This window comes from Lycorma delicatula, chromosome 1 (genome assembly GCF_047948215.1).
Source record: "Lycorma delicatula isolate Av1 chromosome 1, ASM4794821v1, whole genome shotgun sequence".
NCBI lineage: Eukaryota > Metazoa > Arthropoda > Insecta > Hemiptera > Fulgoridae > Lycorma > Lycorma delicatula.
Genome location: NC_134455.1, coordinates 237,151,217 through 237,175,477, shown reverse-complemented (window position 1 = coordinate 237,175,477; position 24,261 = coordinate 237,151,217). Strand labels below are relative to the sequence as shown.

General features: G+C 31.3%; 1 protein-coding gene across 3 annotated transcripts in view; it reads left to right on the top strand.

Moving 5' to 3' along the window:
* rept (RuvB-like helicase 2 rept) overlaps positions 1 to 24,261 on the top strand; it is a 390,162-nt gene that overhangs the window by 191,444 nt on the left and 174,457 nt on the right. The window contains exon 2 of one of the 3 annotated variants that reach the window (XM_075374532.1): positions 17,848 to 23,307. The exons of the other annotated variants lie outside the window; for them this stretch is intronic. Coding sequence (XP_075230647.1) covers positions 17,848 to 19,080 — 1,233 coding nt within the window. The 3' untranslated portion in view covers positions 19,081 to 23,307. Of the gene's footprint in view, positions 1 to 17,847; positions 23,308 to 24,261 lie in introns of those variants that run through there. 3 annotated transcript variants of the gene reach the window in all.

Genomic DNA, 24,261 nt, shown 5'->3' with positions numbered 1-24,261 from the left:
TTAATTTTTTTCTTAAAATTTATTAAATGTTTTATTTAGCTTTATCATTTGGCACAAAATCTGTTATCTTAACGGCTAATATATGCGTGTAGGGGCTTACTTTGTGTTAAGTTATTTCCTTTTTTTTTTGTAATTAAGACATTGCTTTTGTTATAACTTTTGATATAACAAATTGTTAGGAATGTAGGATGTAGAGGGTATACTGAAATGAAACGACTAGCACTAGATAGGGAATCTTTGAGAGCTGCATCAAACCAGTCAAATGACTGAAGACAAAAAAAATTAAGATATTACTTTACCGATGATCTTTAAGCGTGTCCAGAGTTAGGACACGAAAAAAAGCGACTAACAGTAATTGATAATAAACGGAGTATTTTCAGTATGTTCTACCTGATTTCTGCTAATTTAAAATCTGTTTTACATATATTTAATTTACGTGTTGTATTTATGTATTATTAAAACGGTATATTGCATTACTTTATTATATAGTCTACATTAAAACTTTTTAATCGGGTTTATATAGCGCTAAAAATTGATAAGTTGTTTATGACCTTTGAATCGCTTGTAACTAACCGTTAGCACTTGAGGAATATTATCTTTTTTTTAATTTTTATAATTTGAATCGATCGGTTTTATTCGTCGATAGACATGTTGAATTCGGCCCTGTTATTCATGGCTTAGTACGTTAATTAATTATCTCATTATCTTTGTTACAATGACTTTTCCTGTTTCATTTTCATTCTTGTTTGTCTATTTCATTTTCTTTCAGTTTATTTATGTGCATTATCAATATATATTTACGTACATAAGAATTAATTGCAATGTATTAATTCTCAATTTAATTGTATTAATAACCTGTTTTGTTGATTAACAGAGGTTGTTATAGGGCGCGCGCGCTACACACACACACACACACCAACCACAATTAGTCGTTTATTACACGATGTTATTATACGATGCTTGTAAATTCAAATTTGTAATTTGATACGACCTGTTCGAAAAAATAATACATATAACAGGTTTTTCAGCCAATTCAAAGTTAAGATTTTTTTCTGATAAACCAAAACAGCAGTAAAATTTTTCAGTTGTGTTTATTAGTTTCATTTATTTTTATTATTTTTTTTACCATAATTGATTAAAAAATTGATCGTTCTGGTGATTCTTATTAGAGATTCTTCTTCAAGTAAACATTTAACTGTGTCGTATTTAGTGTTTTAAGTCTTGCGACCGCAGATCATTAGTCTTATGGTATTTTAAGGAAATTTTCGGAAATTATCATGCAATAATGATAATATTTAAAGTCTTGTATTTGATAATAATTTAGCAAACCTTTTAGGCGTTGTTAGCCTGTAATTATTGTTAGAACGGTTTTTTATCCTTCTAATTTGTTCTATTGCATTGTTTTCATATTAGGCAGTGAAGTAAATTTTAAATGTTTGTTAGTGTCCTTTAATTACGATATTAAACTGTGTCTAGTTGTTTATTAATTTATTATACTTGCCTTTTGGCACGTTTACATTATAGAAATAAAAAATATTATTCTATTTTATTACTGAAACCTCTTGTTTATCATAAAAATGTTTCTCCCATCTAATCATCTATTATCATCTATTAAAAAATTTAAACCGGCGATCATTTTGGCTTGCAAATACAATAACATGAAAACCTGAAATAATTCTTCAGTTGTAAATAAATTATTCTGCTCAGTGAAATATTGAAACTTAAAAAATGCTATTGGATCATAGTCGGTAAAACTGTTCAAATACAACATTCATTGAATGACTCTTTCTCTTTTTTATTATTTTAGGAAAGGAATTGCAGAAAAGCCATTTCATTAATGTTGTGTTTAGTACATTAATTGTAATGATGGAAAATGATGTTACATACTATTGTTATATTTTACGGTTTTTTTTTAAATGTAACGATTGATTTAAAACTTGCCATTTAAGAAAAATGTGAGGAGCCACAGACAAGATAATTGTGACCGATATATATTTATATTACGTAGATGACATATTTTGTGATATATTTATTATTTGAAAATAAGATAATAATCGTGTGCTTTGTATCCGATTCAAAAATATAAACCACAAGAGTTGTGGACAACCTTGTGGAATTGTGTGACCTTGATAACTAAATTTTTTATTATGGACACCGAACCTCAATCCAGTGATTATTTACAAGTATTTCTACCTGAAAAAATTAAAAATTCTACTTTATGACGTAAAAAGATTACGTACAGAAGAAATGTTTAAAAAGTTGCAATACACTGAGGTGACAAAATTGAATCAACCTCGCTTGTTTTACTTCAGTCTTTTTTTTTTTTTTACGTAACGAACAAGTTTATTAATTAAAGTGTACTAATTACATATATACTGTATTTTATAGTACTTCAGAGACAGTTGAAGGAAGTGAATTTCCCATTGCTCTTTCTAGGGAGCCAATCTAAAAAAATCTTCGTATTTTTCTTCTTTTTTTTAGAAAAAAGTTTATTATCGTTGGAAATTAGCATGTTAGGAGTATTTCGACGTTGATACAATTTCTAAAAATGTAATTGATGCATATTAATTTAGTTTTGTAGTTTTATGGTTAACCATTGTACTTGCTTCCTTGTCGTGATATGTTATAATAAATAATCTTATTTACTCTATTTGTTGATAGAGTAAATAAGATACATTAATTTCGTAATGTAAAGAAATTACATGTGTTCTTAATCAAGGACATATATATATATATATATATATATATATAATTATTCATTGTCAAGGTGACGTAAATCGAAACAACTGTGTGATTATCATAAGAATTACTTAATTTGATGAAAATAATAGATTTTAATTTAATGAATGTATATAAGTGTAGTGCAGTAATTACGTCATTAAAAACGCCTTTCCGATTGGTGTCAATTAATTTTCTTTTTGTGTTGGCCAATTATTTAAAAAATATCTTCTGGAGAATTTTTTTATTATTATATTCTGAGAAAATGTCAGCGTGTTTAATTGTAACATTCAGAAGTGATGGCTTTAAGTTCGCTCTGTAACACATAATTAAAATCATGAAGATGATTTTGCAGATATTCAGATTTGCTATTCTCTAGTACACGGTATGCATTGTATAGTTAAATATTAATTTGTAATCCAGAAGAATCTTGATTTCAACGCTCTGAACCAGTTTTATATTCCCCTCTTTTATATTGATAATTTGATAGACAAAGGTAGAGTAGAATTGTTAATTTTAAATCGTGAGGTAAGAAAAGGTAGGATTAATGTAACAAAAGGACGAAAAGATGAAGGTCAAGTATACGATAAAAGGAAATAATATCGGAATTTAAATCTACTTTGTAGGCTTATGAAGCCTCTTCCCACCCTACAGACCAGTCGTCATTGTTGACGCCGGATAGATTGAGAACCCATGCAGCTGAATAAAAAATTTATACTTAAAACATATTTTCTTAATTTGGCGTACAAATTAATTAATTGGTATATTGTAGGTAGAATGTATGAAATATGTAGTAAGATGTATGTTACACAGGCTTGCCGTATGTTATTAAGTTGATAGCACCGCATGCAACACAAATTACTATAAGCAGTGTTACTGTTTTCATAGTTAAACTTTTTTCAGTGACCTGGTTGCTGCTCTGGTACTACGTATTCTGTCTTTCCTGCCGTTATTTATGATGTAGCGAAATATCTGGTTTATTTATTTATTGTTATAGTTTTGTCAGCCGGAAAAATATGTATTTTATAATATATGTATACTTGTTGCTGGGGCACGACGAATCTCAGTTGATCCTTCGCTCGTAGATAAGCCTGCTCCACATTCCTCTTGTCATCCGCCTTGTGGACTTCAGCTCCCAGTTGGTTTAAGTCCTTGCTTAACCTGGTCATACCATTTTGGCTGGCCTAGCGGTCTTCTTCCCTCCGGTGTAGCCCTCTTCACTTCTATCAGCCCTGTTTGTTCTTTTCACACACGACATAACACACTTGCTTTTACCCTAGCTATAATATCAGGATCTTGATACAAAAATCTTAGTTCTCAGTTCTTTCTTATCCTCCATACTCCTTCTTCAGCGGGATCCTCATATTTTCGTAATATTTTATTTTCAAATATTAACAGCGCTTTCTCCTCCATCCACGTATCGCCAAATATTCATTAATGTAGGAGAGCGCGCGCGCACACACTATACACACACTTTTGTGTTTTATATGTATATATATACATTAATAATGTATGTATATTTATTTTATATTAAAAACTTTGCTCTATAAGTCATGGTTTTGCTTTATCGCATAGATTTGTATTGTGAACGAGGTTCAAAACTATTTAGTATAAATCGTAAAGATTACCTTTTGAAGCAATCAACCGGGAATTGAGTAAGCACTGTCATGTATTCTGTGCGTGGTGTGATGAGCGCAGCCGGCGCTGCTTGACTTCAGGGAACACGCCTGTTTCGGCCTTGTAAAATAATTACAACACAAAAACACTCCTCGCGTCTTTGCTCGTAAATTTCGCTATTTTATTATGCAGTAAAATGACGTAAAAATTAGTTTTATTTTCTTGAATTTATTAAATAATTCCACTAAGTATTAAATAACCGTAAAGATTTGTAGTTTTATAAAAATTTATATATATGTATTTGTAATCTGTGTAAACTTTATTAACTATACATATTAACTGATTTTGAACCTATGATTTCATATATTTGCTTATAATAGATCTAACGTTCAATAGAATGGAATATATATTATTAATATAATTATTCATCATTACTATCCGTAAATAAAAATCTGTACGTAGATTTGGTTTTGACCTCTTTTCAAATTGATGTATACTTCGACAAAACGTTACGGAAAAATTTCTCCATTGCGGTCAGCAACACGTTTTAAACACTTTCTCGCTTGAAAATCATCTGTATTAAAAAATTAATAGAACAAAATAAATATTAATTTCTAGAATATTATCAAATAACTGTATCGTTTAAAATATCATTCGTGAATTTTATTGTTATTCTTATGGTATAGCGGCTGTGTACGGATAAAAAAGATTACTTGTCGTCGTGATTGTGTCAGCCAGCACATCAACAGAAATATAAAATAAATTATTTATTACGAAATAAGAGGAAGTAGAAAATTATTTGATTAGTGAAGGTGGAATTTTATAGACCGATATGCTGTTGTAGGGATTTTCATAAATCTTTAATGTAATTTTTTTTCTAATTTTCTTGAATTTACATACTCTGCCACTAATAGAATTGAGTGAAGTATGATAATGAAGTTTTTTCTTTTAATCGTGTGAAATCACTAGTCCGTCAAAAAAATATTTATTTTTATTACGTCGTAACGTGTAGTGTTTTTAATTTGTTTTTCCTCAGCTTTTGTATTAAATAATTTTTTTTTTTTTTAAGTTTCCGGTTAATTCAGTTTAAATGTTATTTTCAGTTACATCATGATGTTAATCTTCAGTATTTATCTTAAATTTTTTTTCTCGATTATTATTAGGTAATAATTTATTCCACTTAGCATTGCCCCAAACACTTAATTGTTTGGTTATGTCAACCCCTTCTGTTTAAGATCAACGAAATTATATTTGTGGTTTGCCTTGAAGTGGAAAAATCCTACGTATTCAGTTGTACAGAGTACCTACCACGATTAGGAATTTAAGAATTCTTCTACAATGTTTATTTTTATCGCGTATAATATAATTTCCATAAATCTATTCACAACGAGAATTAAATTTTTTTTACCGCATGTATCGCCAAATATTCTTTGATATCTGCGTGTGTGTGTGTGACACGTTTTATGCCACTTTCTCGCTTGAAAATCATGTATATTAAAAATTAATTAGAACAAAATAAATATTAATTTCCAGAATATTATTAAACAGCTGTGTCAACACACACACACACACACAGGGTTTGGGTTTATATATTTGTTTCTTTTTCTCGTGAACATCTTTTTGTTAATCAATCTGCACGATTTTATTCTTTCCACATATTTCTATTATTGGGCTACTTAACGCGCAACTCCTACTATCCTCATTTTCCATTCACTTATGGTGGATTTGTCCGTTTTTAACAGACGTCCCCACCGTGAGAAACTAATTCGTTGCTCTCTCCAATAATAAATAATGCGAAAGGCAATTAAAAGCTGTTCGCGCGAGTTTTTTAGTTGTTAAATTCTGTTATAGTTTACCAACTTAAATCCGATTTACAGGAAATCAGAACGCTTAAGTATGTTTTGAAAAAAAAACAGTAGAAATTTCTCTAAAGAATTTTAGAAACAAAATATATTGTTCCGAATTACTGATATAAATTCAGTTCTATAAACATACGATTTTGATGTACACGGTAATAATATTAGCGAAATTACTTCTGTAGCACAAAATGCGAAGATAATTTATTAATTGTGAAGAAACGTTAGAGTTGATTCGAATTGTGGGCGACAAACAGTCTTGAGAAATAGATGTTGAAATTTTCTTGTTTGTAAGAAAGTGGTTACTTTGAAGAGGTAGAGTACTCGCGGAAAATAACGTGCTTCTGCCATACATTCGTTAACCCTAGTCAGACTGGTAAATATTATACGTTTTAATTTCATACTAGAACTAAACTCATATATCGTCAGCCCATACGTAATCGAAATTGAACAAATCTTGTTTTTTTATAAACCAAATTTCTTGCACTCAATATTATTTTACTTGAAAATTAGTTAAAATTTTTTATTTGATTTTTGGCCCATTACAATTGGACTGTTCGATCATAAAAATAATTTTCTATCTAAAAAAAATTTTAAATACTAAAAAAAACTAATTTTTCTACCGCATTTGATTGTCTGGTTTTATGTCGAATAGCATGAAAATATTTTATAATATTCGGCAAAAAGAATATTTTATAATATTCGGCAAAAAAATATTTTAAAATATATTCATGCTATTTATAAAACTATAATCGTTCGATGTAGCTATGAGCTAGGCAACTTCCCCACGTATTGTCGCTGTGTGGCAGCGAACTCCATTTGAAATGAAAGATTTTCAGTAGTAGGACCGACATAATATAATTATCATCAAGCATTAGATGAGGTGTGCGACAGTTAAACATACATCACGTTCGTTCGTACTAATGAGAAAATTTCTGGAGCTATTGTGCACTCTTAAAACTTATATTTGTAAATATGTTATAAAATACAATTTATATTGTAGATATATATGAATATATAGCAAATAAAATTATTCTTGTTTGTAGAGACTAAGAAAATAAACGGCTGGTTAGATCTGTCTGACAATTACGCTGGGGGCGCAATTGTCACGATACGTAAATTTTGCGCTGAAGGTGGTGTATACGTTTGATTATGTATGCATTTGTGTGTGCGCATTCCCATATTGAAAATGCATGATTGATTTATTTTTATTTTCTTACCTAGTTTCAGGTTTGTTATTTACCTGATATTGTAATAGCACAGACCTGTCTTATTAATAACAAGAATATTAAAACAAAATACATTAGTATTATTGTTTTCTCAAAACTTGTTTGAAAAGTCAAATGGACTTGTTTGTTCACCATGGTTTTGGTGAAAATTAGGTGTACAATAAACGTAATTTGTTTCTGTTTAGGTATTTGAGTGCGGTACGCCTAAATGTATATTTCTAACTTTTTAGTTATTGTAAGATGTACTTTACTTGGAGCCAGATAATTGGTTTATAAACTCTAAGCTACCAACAAATTCCTTTTCATTGCATTTTCCTTCTTATCGGTTTATTTTATTTTATTTTCATCCCTTGATATTTGGAAAGAAACGAGTGACTTTCGTCCGGTTATAAATAAATAGATTCCCTCTTCGCAAGCAGACGTGGAGTTGACGCTTACTTACAATCATTTAATAATGTGTTTGTTCTTTTAAATTGACATCAGAAAGCCTCTTCAGTTTCTTGTAATATCGGCTTTTCATTGTAATTGAATTTTATGAAATAGAAATTTTTTAACCGAATTTGTGTTCGGTAAAGGACTTTGTGTTTACAGAAAATCGGTATCCGTTAAATCTCCATAAACTTTTTCTGATGAAGATGATTTTTTTCAATCTTTTAATTATGTCTGTCTTAGATCGCTAATTGTTTTACTTTTAAAATAATAGAATTAGTTTCTTTGTATATTGTGTAGAGTTATTGCGATCCGATGAAGGTTTTATTATCTGTCATGTGTTTACTATTTTTAAAAACTGCTACTCATCGCGTTTTTAAAAAAACGATTTGAACGAAATCATTGAAACTTATGACTGATGCTTATATTAAAAAGGAATCTACATCAAACCAGAAAGTAGAGACTTTTTCGGTATACTCAGTTTCCCCTAATCCTAATGAGCGGTGAGTCGGAGAAGCCAAGAATTAAAACAATTCTTCTTTCTTTACTATTTGCTTTCGGTGGTCTGCACGTCAATATGCAGAGTATCAGTCTGTGTAGATAGTCTTCTTTTATAACGGATACTACAAGAAGTACGTACCGTAGTACGTACGAGAAGTACCTGTACGTCCCATCAAACTCCTAGTTTTTCCCGTCGCCTTAGAGAGCGAGTTCTTAAGTATACTGCTTATTTTCATACGTATAGGAGCATTTTTTTTCACTGTCTACATTTAATTTGATTTAATAATTTATTTTTTAAATTATATTTTTCATGTCGCTTATCTGTAAAATTTTATTTTTCAGAAAAGAAGAAAATAATACAAATATTTTAAATTGTACGAAATAAACTAAAAGTTCTGTCAGTTTACCAAACAGTATATAGATTTTTCAGGCACCTATTATAGATTTGCATAAAAGCTACAATTCAAATAATTTATTTTTGTTACCTTTCTATGTCTAGCTAGACATCATGCATAAGCATCCCTTACATTATCAGCGTGAAACAAAATATTTCTTTGTTTGCTGACCCCAAAAAATAAATTTTATAAATTGTATTTTTAGTATGCTTTAAACTAATGAAGCAAGTAAGTTTATCCGTATATTATTTTTTAGAACTAAAATTTGTTTTAATGTTTTATAAGGTTTCCAGTAGGCTAATAAACAATTTTAGAATTGTATTTTTATATACATTTACAGTTAGGTCTCGATATATTTTTCTCTGTGGTCCGTTTAACCCTTTATTTTAGAAGCCTAGTAACATGCAAATTATTTATTATTTAACCTTGTATATTGTCTTTAATTTTTTATTACACGAAATGAAGATAGATTAAAAAAAAACGACGTAGCGCACCGATCTTATTCATATTTAATGTCTTCAGAAATATTACTTAATAACATGTTATTACTCGCTCCAGTTTCGACTGTGTTAGCATTGATTAATATAAAAATACTAATCAATACCACAAAACTGTCTTGCGACCTCTATTTTATATATATATATATATATATATATATATATATATATATATATATATGTTAAATACCTTTACATGTAGGGTTGTAGTAATTTATTAATATTTGTATTTTTACGAAACCGCTGTGCGGCCGTATATTTGTTAATTAATATTAAAAGCAGTTAGAAAAACCGCCATGTCTTTTTTTGGCAGAAATTTTTTTTAATTTTATGTGATATTTAATTTAGTTAATTCCTTTAGCGGTTACAATTGTTAACCGTTACGCTGGAGTTTTGGGTTTGAAACCAACGCCAGTAGAATATTAAAAAAAATATATTTACGTTTTTTCTTCCCCGGATGTACATTTAAACTGTCAAGTCGGTCAGTATATTGTATAAAGTATGCCAGTCAGATCAAATTTTGCACGAATGGGGTTTAGAAAATTTTGACGTTTCGTGATGCTCTCTACCCAAAGAAATAGAACTTTAGCATTAAAACTTCTAGAAGGATGTATGTGCTTATTGTATGTATGTCGGTCAGCTTTTTTTGCTTGATACCTTCAGACTGGATGGACCGATTTGGGTGAAATTTTGTATAACGAATACGGGTAATTTATGACATTTAACTTTGGTTAAATCGTTCAAGGGGCTGGAGGTACGGTTACCATTGCTCCCGTAACTCTAAATTTTACTCGAAGAGTAGAATAAATTTTCACATAATTCTTTACTTACATACTTTAATGTTCTACTTAAATTTGCTCCTAAGTAATGCTATGTCGAGGAGGAGAAGCAGCCCTCCATGTCCCCGAAATTTCCGGAAAGTTATTCGGCTCTTTGTCGGCTTTTTTCTACGATGTTTTTTTTTTTTAGAAATTTGTCTTCTTAATTTTTAACGATCCTCAAAAACACTTTTTACCGGTTTCATTGAAACTTGCAAGAAGATCTTGTCTTTTTATTTGAGAATTATTTTAAAGCTGTCCCTCGAAAATTATTTTTTATATTAGTTGTATTTAAAGGCGCGTTTAGGAAAGCAGATAGTTTATTTTCTGTGTAATAATAACAGTTAATTATCTTATTTTTGGAGAGTAGTATTAAAGTCCGTAATTAATACTATTTGTAACTTAATTATGCATCCTATATTCAGAATTAGTTCTTACGTCCCTTAAACACGAGTAACTTGGCTATGGGGCGCTCTTAGCTATCTACAGCTATGTATGGAGTTCCCTAGGTAGATTTATAGATAGGTATTCAGAAAACATATAATTCTCGGTAAAAGTTATAGGTTATCTGGAGTTTAAATAATATCAATACCTTTATCAGTCGTAAGCAGTTCATACGAGCGACATACAGGCTGGTTATTCCGAGGCTTACTTGGGTATAAGAACTCTGTAAATAATGCTGATTACTGTTCGCGCTTTCGAAACCTCAGATTTTAATAATCAATTAGGAACGATTTAAAAATTCGTTTTTCACATCGGGTATTTTATTCTACCTTGCCTTGAAGAAAGGAAAGAAGTGGATAAAATTTGTTTGAAAAATTTTGGATTTAATAAAAAAACGTGGAGGGTTTAACTCTGAAAGAAATTCTATTAATGTTTTAATGTAAATAATTGTTTGATACATAGGAGTTGACGATATAACGGGTGTATATTTCGCCTCTTTTTTTTCTGTTAGTTTAATTAAAGACCCCGTGTGAGATCTTTATAAAACATTTAGTCGGCAAGAAAAGTAGTTATCTTCCTATCTTTATTTCCGTCCCTCACTCAATTTCAGGATGTAATGACTATCGTGAAAGAAATCATAAAATATTTATTTCCTTACTTTGTGCTTGTATTAATACACTTACAGTTGAAATCAGATTGATTTTGTTTTTTATTATTATTTAAAGAAATGCGCTACAAGAGGAGTAGGCCATGACCCTGAAGAAATCTCAGGATATTGACCGTCTTATGCGCATTGAAAACGCATATTATTTTGAATTTAAAAAAATTCTGAGACTATTCGTTTGATAAATTGACGAATCTGTAAAACGAGGATCTCCTGTATCCTACGTGTTTAGCAAATACATGTTAGACGTAGCACGTGTAGTGTATAATAATTTTTTATAAAATAAAAAATTGAATATCGCGCCGATTAGTTTTCTACTCCTTATTGAATGAATAATGATTATCGCTGAAAAAAATCGTTCTCTTTATTTGCCGGAACCTACTGGGATAACAATAATCTTTTCATTTACATGTAATAATAACAATAATCTTTTTAAACATGTTTACATTTACGTGCGTAAATCTGTTCAAACTAGGGAAATTCCGGTCGTTTTGACTTAAATTTTCAATCGAGCTATCGGTAAAATTAGGTTTCATTTTATGCAAAGTTTTGTACGTGCTATGTAATGAAAATGGTAAATAATATGTTGATGATGGTGTAATGATTTTTCTTTTTTGTATCCGTTATTTATTTACATTTTCCCCTCCCGTTACAATAATTCATTGAAGTGTATTGATAGGTCACATTTGTTCTTAAAGCTTTTATTTCGGAGTGTAAGTACTTTAAATCCGAAAAAGTAAACATTACCATGTGGTTACTAGTTAGTTGTATTTTATTACCGTATCCGAAGGTGATTAAAAAATACTTAAAAAAAAATTTCAATCGCCATTTACTTTGCAATATTCTTTCTGCTATTACACGTTAATTATTATTTCCTCACATATTTACCTGCTATTACATCCAGAAACGGATCAGCGTATAACTCGAATATGAAATTATTACTTCTACATGAAAATTGTATTCTCTTCACGTTTGACCGAGTAAAAACTCTGTTATTATTTAATTATATGACAAGTTAATAATTCTTTAATAGTTATGCTTTTTTGACAGATTGTACCGCCAAAGAGGTTTAATAAACGTGTTACAGTTATTTTTTAGAAAACCACTTCTTCAGGGTGTTTAACGTAAAAGAGGTCCCATCACTTTTTTATAAAGAGGTGGAGGAACCCCATTTACGGGCGCCTAAGCAGTGTCGGGCTCGCTAACACATTCCGCCAGTTATAACCAAGAGCGTATGTATACCTGCGCACTACCGACTAAACCTCTACCCCTGGATTCCCCCTTCCTGGGACTGCTTATAAAAATATTTCATCAGAAGAAGGGGGAACTGCCTACACACACAGTCATAATAATCACACAATGTCATACACCACACAAACAACACTACTGGAAGCAACACATACAGCACGGCAAATACCTACGCCAACAAGAACCTACAGAAAACAGGACACGCTGCTAACATCCACAACACCCACGCGTTACACACCCACTTGCCGTCAAGACAGAAATCTTAAATAGTCACAACACTTACCAGTAGCCACCATCAGATCCACGAGCAGAGTGTCTCCGGCCTTATCGCAACCAGGCAGGCTCTTTTCGCTCCCGCGCCCTCCGGCGCCATTCTCCTCTGCGGGACTCATATAATTGGAGCTTTCTCATGACCGTCCTCACGAATCTTTCCAATCTTCTACTGTGCCTCACCTTGTAATAAGTCTTGTAGGGTATCTTCAGGGCGAAACATATGCTCACGTGTCAGGTTACCGAGCATCTCTCTACGCTCTATGGCGAATCGCGGACACAAAAAGTGAACATGTTGGGGGTCTCTTCCACCTCGCACTCCGGACAATTTTCAGATTGATCTAGCCCGATCCTATACAAATAAGACCTGAATGATCCGCCAGGAATTGCATTAACTCAAAACTCAGCGTGCCATGGGTCCTCCGGCACCACGCCCTGATGTCCCCAATAAGGCGGTGGGGCCACCTACCCTTCATGGCTCGATCCCACCGGTCCTGCCATGTTTGTGCGATCTCTTCTTCTAGTTCTTCAGCAGAACGGTCCTTTCCTCTAATGGGAGTGTTTTCAGTTCCTTAGTCCTGCTACGCCGCATTATCATCCTCTACAGGCGGGAATCCAGCAATCGCCTCCCTGGACACCGTGCTATAGGCGGCACCTCCTATGGATGCATTCCAATTTACCCCTGTACTTGGCAAATCTAACAAAGCCTGCCCACAACTCGGCGCCGTATAGCAGGGCTGAATAGACCACACCAGTAAGCAATAGCCTCCTATGTTGGGAGGGCTCTCTTGTATTCGGGAGTAGGCTAGCAATAAGCCTCCTCGTTTTCTCCGCCTTCTCACAAGCCCAGAGTACGCAATCACTTAGCTTAATCTATTAATAACAGTTTATTGGCAAACACTTAAAGGTGTGAAGATGTCCGTCCAGCTCTATGCACGTATCAGCACGTTTGACCATACTCCTGGTTGTTCTTGTTAGCGTAGCCTGTATTTCCTGGAAGGCATTGGTATTTTGGCTACAATACCTGCAGAGTGTGTGAATCGCTCTTATTAACAATTCTCCAGAGAAAGAAGTCTGGACGTGTCAGATCAGGGATCTTGATGGCCAAAATACTTTAGAAATGTTTCTTCCATCGAAAATATCCATTTAGCATCTCCACAGTAGAGCAGCCGTATTGACAAAAGGCGCTGTTGTTGCAACCAGCAGTCATAGTCATTCTCTTGCATAAGGCTGTGAACTGTTGTATAATTTCTTGGTAGACGGCAGCATCCCACAGTTTTTAAAAAAAACAAAGGTCCTGTAATTCATCGTCTTCAAACTGCACACCATACGCCTATTTTTGTGGGTGTAGTGGTGATTTGAAGAAAATATGCGGGTTTCAATACGCCAGGACTGTAGTTCTGACTATTAACATACTCACCAAACTGAAAACACGCTTGATTTGTAAAAAACATTTGATCAAAAATGCCAGTGTTACCTCTAATGAAGTTCTTGAACCGTTGACAATAAGCAATGAACCCCATTGCTAAGTAATCAGCATTACTTAGCTCATGGAAAAACGTGCTTTCGATACGGATAACATTTCAGCATTCTCCTCATTAAAGTGTGGGCTGAACCTAGTAAAATGTTCTTTTCCCGGCGTAGTCTGCACAAAAATCTATGAGATCTTGTAACCGCCTCTTTAATGTCTTGTACGATCTGCGTCATTAAAACTGACCTGTGTCGGGTACGTCTCTGTTTCTAACCCCGAACCTGTTTCATGAAATCTTTTGACTAACTTTTGTATAACATTTTTCACTGGTCCTTCCTTTCAAATATCTCCCCGATTTTTCACAGACACACAACACTAGATTTCACCTCTAAATAGGTTTCCATCACGAATACACGTTACTCAACAGCTAACCGCATTTTAATAAACAACACGATTACGTTATCTTGTTCAAAAGCCGATGCTCAACATATACTAGCAATACTCAATTGTGCAGGCAATAAACAGCCCTCCTCACTCCAGCTCCAGTTTTTCATATTACTTTACAACATCCTCCGTATTATTTTACCTATGCACCAGTATATGTATTTTAACAAAAATATGTATTTAATATTAAGTACTGAGAGATGTGCCTCCTTTAACTTGAACATCCTGTAGTAATGAAGTTACTGTTAAGTTTTAGGATATATCCGAGTTCAGTCTTTCAGCTGAAGAAAGGCGTAATTATTTTTAAAAATATTATATTATATTAATGTTCTCGGTTGCTCGATAGTGTTTCCTATCCGGCTAAGTCGTAGAATAAAATATGAACATTCGTCATGGAAGATCGTGGACAATAGTTCTGCGGATGGTTTTGTTTACCGTGTACCTTTATATCGGATAAAATTAGTAACTTAATGTAAGATATAAGGAATTGAACAAGGTTAGCCGTTGACATATGAAAATAACGCTTTTTTCAACGGATTTTAGGATCAAAGTAAGAAGGAATTGTTGTAAGTCTTCTCTCTGTAATACTGAATTTAAATGAAGTAACCATTCCTAACAAGATAAAGAAAACACGTATCGATTTTTATTACTCTGATTTCTGCTTTAAAAAAATAGGTGTTTATTGTATTCAAAGCATTTAAATATAACCTAAAGACATATAGGCTCAGCTTTGTAACAGTCGATGGTTCATTAATTTATACTTTCTATCTATCTCTTCCTCGCTGTGTTTTTTAAACGATGAAAGTAGTAAATGAATATAAATTTGTTGTTTATACCGTTTAAAGATAAAAGCACAAATATTATTTTGATGTGCGTTAATTTCTATATATGCACTCTGTTAAATTAAGAGTAATTAATAATTCAAGCAGCTATCGTGTTCAGATGTCGGGTCATTATTTTTGTCCATATAAAATGATTCTTTTCGAGTGATGTTGATTAATGTTTGTAATATATGTAAGAAAATGTTTTATCGCTTGCTTTGTTTCTTATGTAAGAATAAATGAAATAAAGTTTGATAAATAAAGTAGCTCGATGCAGTATTTTTTAAAAAGGTTTTCTCTATTGTTAGCTTTAAATACACCTATGTTGTGTGTTTTGATCAGTTAAATTCTTCCTCTATTTTGTTATCGTGTGTTTCTTCGTCAGTCGTTAGTATGTGGTACAGGCTTTAACGGAACATGAAGTTCAGCTGTGAATTTCTATAGATGGATTTTGCAGACAGATATGTCATTTGTACTGCAGTAATCTGTTATTACCGTAAGCCTTGCTGCTGCCGTTTCATTAAGTTGAAGACCGTTCGTTAATAAAGGAGAAACGGTTCCTCCTGCTGGCAGGAGTCTTTTTTAATAACTTCATCAGCTTTGTTACGTCATTCCAAAGCCAATTGTGTGGTATGTTTGTATATTCATATATACATCCACATATTTCTTATCGATCATTAAAAAAAATCTTCCCAGATTAACTGACTTTTCTACCACTTCTACTTTTCACCACGACTGGACGACTACTACTCTTTGTGACGCCTCTGGTCAATTAATTTTAAGCTTATGTGTTAACTAAACAAACTTCGTTTTATTTGAAAAGAATATTTTTTTTTTGTATTACTATTGTTATACACTTGTTTTTTTCTCATTATTTTTGCATGCGATTTCCCGTATGCGTAGTTCATTAGTCAGCGTATAGTTCAGACGGCTAATAGAGTGAACATTTAATTTTTTAATCATTAAACCCATTAGAAAATTAAATGTAGTTTGTGTTTTTACTTAACATTTTTTTTTTGTCATTTCATCTTTGTAAGAGTTTCTTGTATTATAAATACTATTCCAGTGGTATCAGTGAAATTTTCTGTCTGTTTGTTTCTGTGTTGCGATTTGAATTCGAGTTAGTTAATTTTCAATGAAATTTTTGGGAATATTTACCATTAACCTATTATTTACTTTAAACTCTTACTTATTGAGAAAAAACAGTCTTATTAATCATTTCTGACGTTAATAATGATATTTGTAAATAAAAATATGATTAAATATTTAATATTTCGTAATATTAAGTACAAGTGATGCGCTTCGAATAATCTCGAAGAAAATGTTTAGCCGCGGCGTAAGAGCAGCCTTCTGAATAGAATGGCTGCTCGTGATCGGTACGCAAAAGTTAAACAGTAAATTTTAAAGAATTATTTTTTATACTGCACTCATCTCGTTGTGACACACACACAAACACACACACACACACACAGAGAGCAATAATTCATTCAAAGAGATATTTTTTGAATTCATGCAGTAAGTGGTATGATTTGCAAATTATTTGATACATTTTTGTGATATTTCAGATTGGCAAATTGTTGTAATTGTCAGTTAAAATCAACAAAGTTCACGTGCATCCTCCGGATTGACTTGTAACACTGTTTACAAATATACAGCCACATTAAAAAAAAATTAATATATTAAGTTCCGAAATAAACTAAAATTTATTTTTTAATATTACTGTGCTATTTATACGAATTGAAATTGTTATAATTTTTGTTTGAGCCTTTCACGTAGTCGTAGCCGTAAAATATACATGTATATGTATAGTAATGTATAGTTACAGTAAAACAAACATCAGAAAGAAATTTTTTAACTACTGATTATTGCTTAAATGATGTAATTTTTATATCAAAATTTTTGTCTTTCAATATATTTATGAAATTTTTCAAAATATGTTTCTTCAAAATAAGTATTTTTCAGCAACTTCGTTTGGGAATCGTTGTAAGTACACATTTTATAGATAAAAATAAACTTCATTACTAGTTTGTGAATACAGTCTACTTTGTAGCTTCACCACAAGTTACTGTGACAATGTTTGTTGTTTCAAGGTTACTGGAAACTACAATAATTATTAATGACGCGACCTCATTTCAGTTCATTGCGTGCAAGCAACTGAAATAGAAGAGCTGATTTCCTATGCCAGTCGATTTAATATATTATTCTGCTGAATATTGTATAACTAGCTATACATTTTGTATTAAAATTTATTTCTGATGTTTAATCGGTGGATTATTTTATTTTAAATTAATAATCTTTGTAGAATAAGTTTTGTTATTTATTTTAATTTAATTAAAATTTAATCAAAATAAACTTTTGATTAAAATAAATCAAAATAAATGTTTAATTAAAAATGTTTATTTTAATATGAATCGTTTTATTTCAGTGCGGATCCCTGGAAGTAGGGGAGGAGCGGCGCCGCCGGGTCCCCATGATGGAGAGCAACAAAGATGAGCAACGCTTAGCCGTGCTTAGTTACGAGCAGGTTCGTCGTCTCAATGACGTGATGGATGAAATAGTAAGCATTCACGGCCGTGGAAACTTCCCCACATTGGAGGTGCGATTGCGTGACCTCGTTACCGTCGTCAAGGCCAAGTTAGAAGCAGAAGCAAGCAGTGGAGGAGCAGGTATGCGAGTACGTGACATCAGGTTGAATGGTGGAGCGGCATCGCACGTTCTCGCCACAGAATCGCAGCCCTATAATGACCTAGACCTCATCTTCGGTGTCGAACTTAGTGGAGGACGCAACTTTGACCGAGTCAAAGCCGCTGTTTTAGGCTCCTTATTCGATCTTTTACCGGAAGGTGTCAGTCGTAAACGCATTACAACTTGCAGCTTGAAAGAAGCATATGTCAGTAAAATGGTGAAAGTGAATCACGACGGTGATAGATGGTCTTTGATTTCATTGGGAAACTCACGTGGCCACAGAAATGTTGAACTTAAATTTGTTGATTCGATGCGAAGACCTTTCGAATTTTCAGTCGATTCTTTTCAAATCGTCTTGGACTCATTACTTCTTTTTTACGAGTGTAGTGAATTAAACATCTCTGAAAACTTTTATCCAACAGTTGTTGGGGAATCGGTGTATGGGGATTTCCAAGAAGCTTTATACCATCTGCACAAAAAGTTAATCGCTACCAGGCACCCTGAAGAAATTAGAGGTGGAGGTCTCTTAAAATATTGCAACCTTCTTGTAAAATCTTATCGGCCGGCTAGGCCAGATTATATTAAGACCCTCGAGCGTTATATGTGTTCTCGCTTTTTTATAGACTTTCCTGATATTACCCAACAGCGTGCCAAACTTGAAAATTACTTGTGGAATCATTTTGTCGGTCCAGAAGAAGAATCCCTTAAATACCAATATCTCCTTCTTCTTCATAGTGTTGTTGAAGAATCTACTGTTTGCTTGATGGGTCATGAGAGACGTCAGACATTAAATTTGATTGAGGAATTAGCCTGCCAGGTTTTGTACACTGAACAGCAACGGCTATTGGCACAGCAGCCTGCGACCATCATCTACACGGCAGGAGGCTATTACTATACACCTATAATACCCACCTATCCGACAGCAACTGCAACTCCCTGCAACTGCTCTAATTTCATGACCTGCTCCTCATGATCCTATTAATTTTTTATTAAGTAATTAATTATTAATAATCAATAGAAATGATGTATGATTACTACTGCTGCTGTCGCCGCTGCTGCTAGTATTCTGACATGACACATTCCACTGCGCAGAGCTGTGGTATGGCTGTGATCAAGATGACTTTGTCATTGTAATCGTCATTTATTTAGTCAAAAATGTCTTTTACGTCCCACTAATATACATAAACATACTATGACAACCTGCCTGTTACCCCAGAGGAGCAGTTCATCAAACGTGTGTCACATGCAGCCTGAAGTTTTTTCTTATGTTTTTAATGTTTTTATCTAACTTTCTGAGTATATTTTTATAATTGTATTGCTGAAACCAGTGTTGTTACGTACAAATTATCAATATTTAAAATAAAAAAGGGGCAGTATTCTTAACCTTTTAAAATTTGATTAGTTTCTCATTTTATTTGTTCAAAACCTAAATTTTTATCTTTGCTATTTAAATTTCTTATATATTTGTTTGTGAATTAATTGTGATACAGAATGATTAATTTTGGTTATTTCTATTTTAATTTTTCCTTGTTTTTAATTTTAGTTCCATTTTTTATTATCTTTTTTTTTTGTAAGAATCATTGTGAAAGAAAATAAAAAAAATAATTTGGGACTATTATCTCTGCATTACATATGTTCTATTCTTTCATGTCAAAATCTAATTTGGGTTATATAGAATATTTAGATAACATATCAGAAGTTTTTTTTGGTCATTGCTTAGAATAAATAATATAATTTATAAAAAGGCGCATATTTTTACTCTTTGTTTGAGAAGGACTTATATTTAATTTTCCAAGAAGCTGGGTCCATGACTTATTTTGTAAAGGTTGGTGTATTCTATAGCAGTTGTACAAGGGTTATTAATCAAGATTTGTGATATCTGCTTATAGGATTCTTATCAATATATTTTACCAATGTCTTTAGATTAGTGTGCCCAATTCTAAACAGTTTTTAGGGATAATATGTCTGGTTTTATGTACTTTAATTTGATTTGAATTTTATTAATAACAGTACGTTTATAAATGAAGAGAAGTTTTCTGAATATTACATTTTTGTTATGATAGTTCCATTTAGTGTATAGAGCCTTTTATAAAGGTTACTTTTTGGTTTACTGTAATTACAGCTGCATCTTGCTTATAGAGCGATTCTTTTTGAAGGAGTTTCCCATTTCATTTTCATTCATGTACCCTAAAAATTGTGTGAACTAATCCCAAATATAATTTTTGGCAGTCAACTTCTTGTGTCTACCCTAATACCGTATCTAATTCTTCTTATATGTGTAATACCCTTGTATCTGATTCATGCTGGCTTGTTGCAGGTAGTGGTCTAGAACTACATTAGAATTTACAATAATAATTCTATATTGTAAATTTTAATGCAGTTCTGTTGTAGTAATCTTTAATATATTATTTGTTAAATAATTCTTAAAAAATGTATTAATTAAATGTATTTGTTTCATTAACTTACCTTTGCATATAAACTTATTTAAATACTTGTGTGTTGGACGTAGCATCGTTAAGAGTGAAGAAGCTATTCGTTCTGACAAAGAACTGATGTGAAGAATTTCTTCATAACCGAGATGCTTATTTTCTATTAGCACCCTATTATGCTATAATGATAGTTGACCCATTGTCTATGATTTTAGATATTCAGTTTTATTCTATCCCTTCACTGGTGTAGGACATCCATTGAACTATACCAGACTGAATATGGTAGTTTGCTTGCTTGCGTTATGGTTTTTGTATTGTTAATTTTAATGCATGGGCCCTTAGATTTGTTACGGATTATGATTTAAATTATACAATTACATTACTATTCTAAAATAAGTTTCTTTTCTTTACTTTTTACAATCCTGCTGTTATTTAAGTTTGATTTCTTGTGTTTACAATCATAGATAAAATAAAATGGTTTGTTTGACAGCATAAGAAGTTAATGTATTAGTAGAATTAGTAGTTTTACTGACTCTAAATTTATTTATTGTTTATTTGATAAAAGTTACTTGTTTAATGTTTAAATACAGTATCTGTTAGATAATGTTTTGTAGAACAGTTCTTCAGTAAGCTGTATGAACATGCTTAATTTAAATTTTGTTCTCATACATCTAACTTTATAGTCACAACATTTCTTCTTATTGTTTAGCATGTTTAGGTATAGAATTTTGTAAGACTTTTTTTTTATTGTTCAGATATTCTAAAATACTAATTCTATATCACTGGCCAATCATAAAAATCATATATGTATGTTGTTTATACAAACATTTGTTACATGCATGTATTTTATACAAACTGATTACTTCTATTTAATGTAATTCCGATAGACTTATTGTTTGTTAAATCTAATGATTTTTAAAAATGTTATAACATTAAAAGTATAATTTCCTTTGGATATAAAGTTATTCACAAAAAATTGTGTAATGAAACATTTATTGCAAGTCTGCATATTTAATTCTTTCAGGAAAATACGGCGTATGAATGAAACTTTTTATTAATGATTAGAGCCATTAAACCTTGCACCAGTTGCACTCTTTGGTTGAATATATGCAGGGGTTTGGCACATTCAGTCCAACAACATTAGAATAATAATATATTTTAATTAATCAATCTTTTATTTTGATATGATGGAAAGGTTTCTTATTGTTAGAGTAATCTTATATATAAATGTAAAAGTGGATCTGTCTGATTGCAAATCCGTTCAATGCAAGAACCAACCAACCAGTTGCTTTAAAATTTTCAGGATACATTCATGTTATCCCAGGGAAAATTTTAAGCAATAGATTGAGGCTCTAGTCCCTTTAGGGGTTAACATATTAAAGATATTCATTAAAGAAACAAAAAGTAATTCTTTTACTTCATTATATATTTCTGTCACCATGGCACCAAAAATATAACTAAGTAAACGATCAATTCATTTTCTTTAATGATTATCTGAAAAATATTTAATATTCTCACAACATAAGGATAACAAAGCATCAGGGATCCAGGGGCTGGAACTTCCTAGCTAGACGGTCGGGCAAGTGAAGCCCTGACTGGCTAGTATGTTATATTTTTTTTATTTTTTTACATCTATTATGAACTACGAATATTGTGTATTATAAATACATAATAATGTGTTATGATTATTGTTATGTACTAAATATGTTGAAGTAATAACACATTGAACAAAATTTAATTTTAGATATACCATTACATTGGTTTTTAATGTGTTATTTTCATTATGAATTATTTATTAATTTAATTTTTGTTGTAGAAATTTTTCAATTCATTATTTTTTTTTTACATTTTATTATGCATTGCATTTTTGTTGGGTATCATTTCCGATGTTCACAATTGGACAATATTTTATCAAACTGTTGTTTTATAAAATGTTTGTGTACAATTAGTTTTTTAAGTTTTTCAAACGTGGCACCATTGGTAAAATGTAATTATTATAAATATAATAATAAAAACAGCTTCCCAATGTATTATTTGATTTCCTCAAAGATGTTGAGCTATTATAACATCTTCAGGAAGAATTTATTATAATTAGGAATTAAAATAAATTTAAAAAAATTCACAACATAAAATTAGAGGCAATTGATTGTCATAAGATAAACATTTTGTAAATGTTAAAAAGTCATAAGTTAATTAAAATAATTACATCCATTTTGTAAGAGTGTTGTAAGTCACAATTGTTATCAATTGTGACTTACAACACTTGTAAACAACAGATGATAACAATTGTGACACTTACAAAACGGACATAATTATTTTAATTTAATTTACAACTAACATTTACAAAATTTGTATCGTATTATGATCAGTTGTCTCTAATTTTATCTTGTGAATTCTATATTTTTTTTATATATTTTAATTCTAAATTACTATAAATTCCTCCTGAAGATGGCAGAATAGCCAAAAACCTGTGAAGAAATTTTATTTCTTCATTTAATATTATATTTATAATAGATAGTTTTTAATGAAATTATAATAAAAATCTGTTTCACCTTTCTTTTTATATAGAGTGTTTGTTTTTTTTGTATTTGTGGCCCCTTGCAAGCAATTTATGTACTCATAAAATGGAGAATATATAAATCATGTTTTAATTTTTAAGTGATTATAAAGCAGTACTAATTGTCGAAGTTTCTTGCATTAGGGATGGTAATAAAAAAAAAAAAAAAAAAAAAAAAAAACAAATTGGAAACACACAAACATCTGGCAGGAGATCTTATATGTTTCTCTGACTTAATCTGAAACTCAAAATGTGCAATGTAAGGCTAAAAAGAGCACGATTGGATAAAATATCTGAGTAGAAATAATCCTTCTGTATATCATTAGCCATCAATCTAATTTAGGATTAATGATTGCTTTCATTTACATTAAAACTCAAAGGTAATGAATTCATTTTATTACAGGAGAATTTAGATATATAAAATAATAGCTCCCCGTCGCAGTTTCGCCCGCACTATATGGCTACTTGCGATTCCCATAGTAGTCAATCTTATTTTTTTATGTTTTTTAGTCGAATAACTGGAGGCAGATGCAGCCAGTCACACATATAGTAATGGGGGCAGTATGGCTGAGTCGATTGAGCCACAGTACCCGTATACCTTCACAACCCTTAAAAAAATCTGAATTAAAAAATATCTGAAAGTCATTTTTAATATTTATCTGAAGAGTATTTGCAAGGCCAAATTTAATGAATATCACATTTATTATAATCGGGATTGGAAGAATTTACACTCATTGTTCAAAATGTTTTTTTTACCTTTCTTCATCCCCTTTCAAGGTAGAATTTCAAATATCAAGAAATTGGTTTATTGACACGAATATTACATTCACCAAAATTCAGGTTGATTTCTTCATTTGTTAATGAGAAATTAAAAATAATAACATTTCAAAGAAAAATTCAATATTCCACTTTAACCCTGAAAATTGGAATTTCAAAATCTAAACTGGTTTTTAGGTATTTATAATCATTCAGTTCAAACTCAGCTCACACAGTGATAGACACTCACAGTTCACAATGCATTTATGCAGTTCATTAAAGTTTGTGCTACAATCGGCAAATCTCCTCTATTACATATATTTATATATAATTTTTTTTCAAGATAAAATATATCTAAAAACCTTTTCAGTTATGCCGGAAAAGTTTTTTTTTTGTTTATCCTGAATAAAGA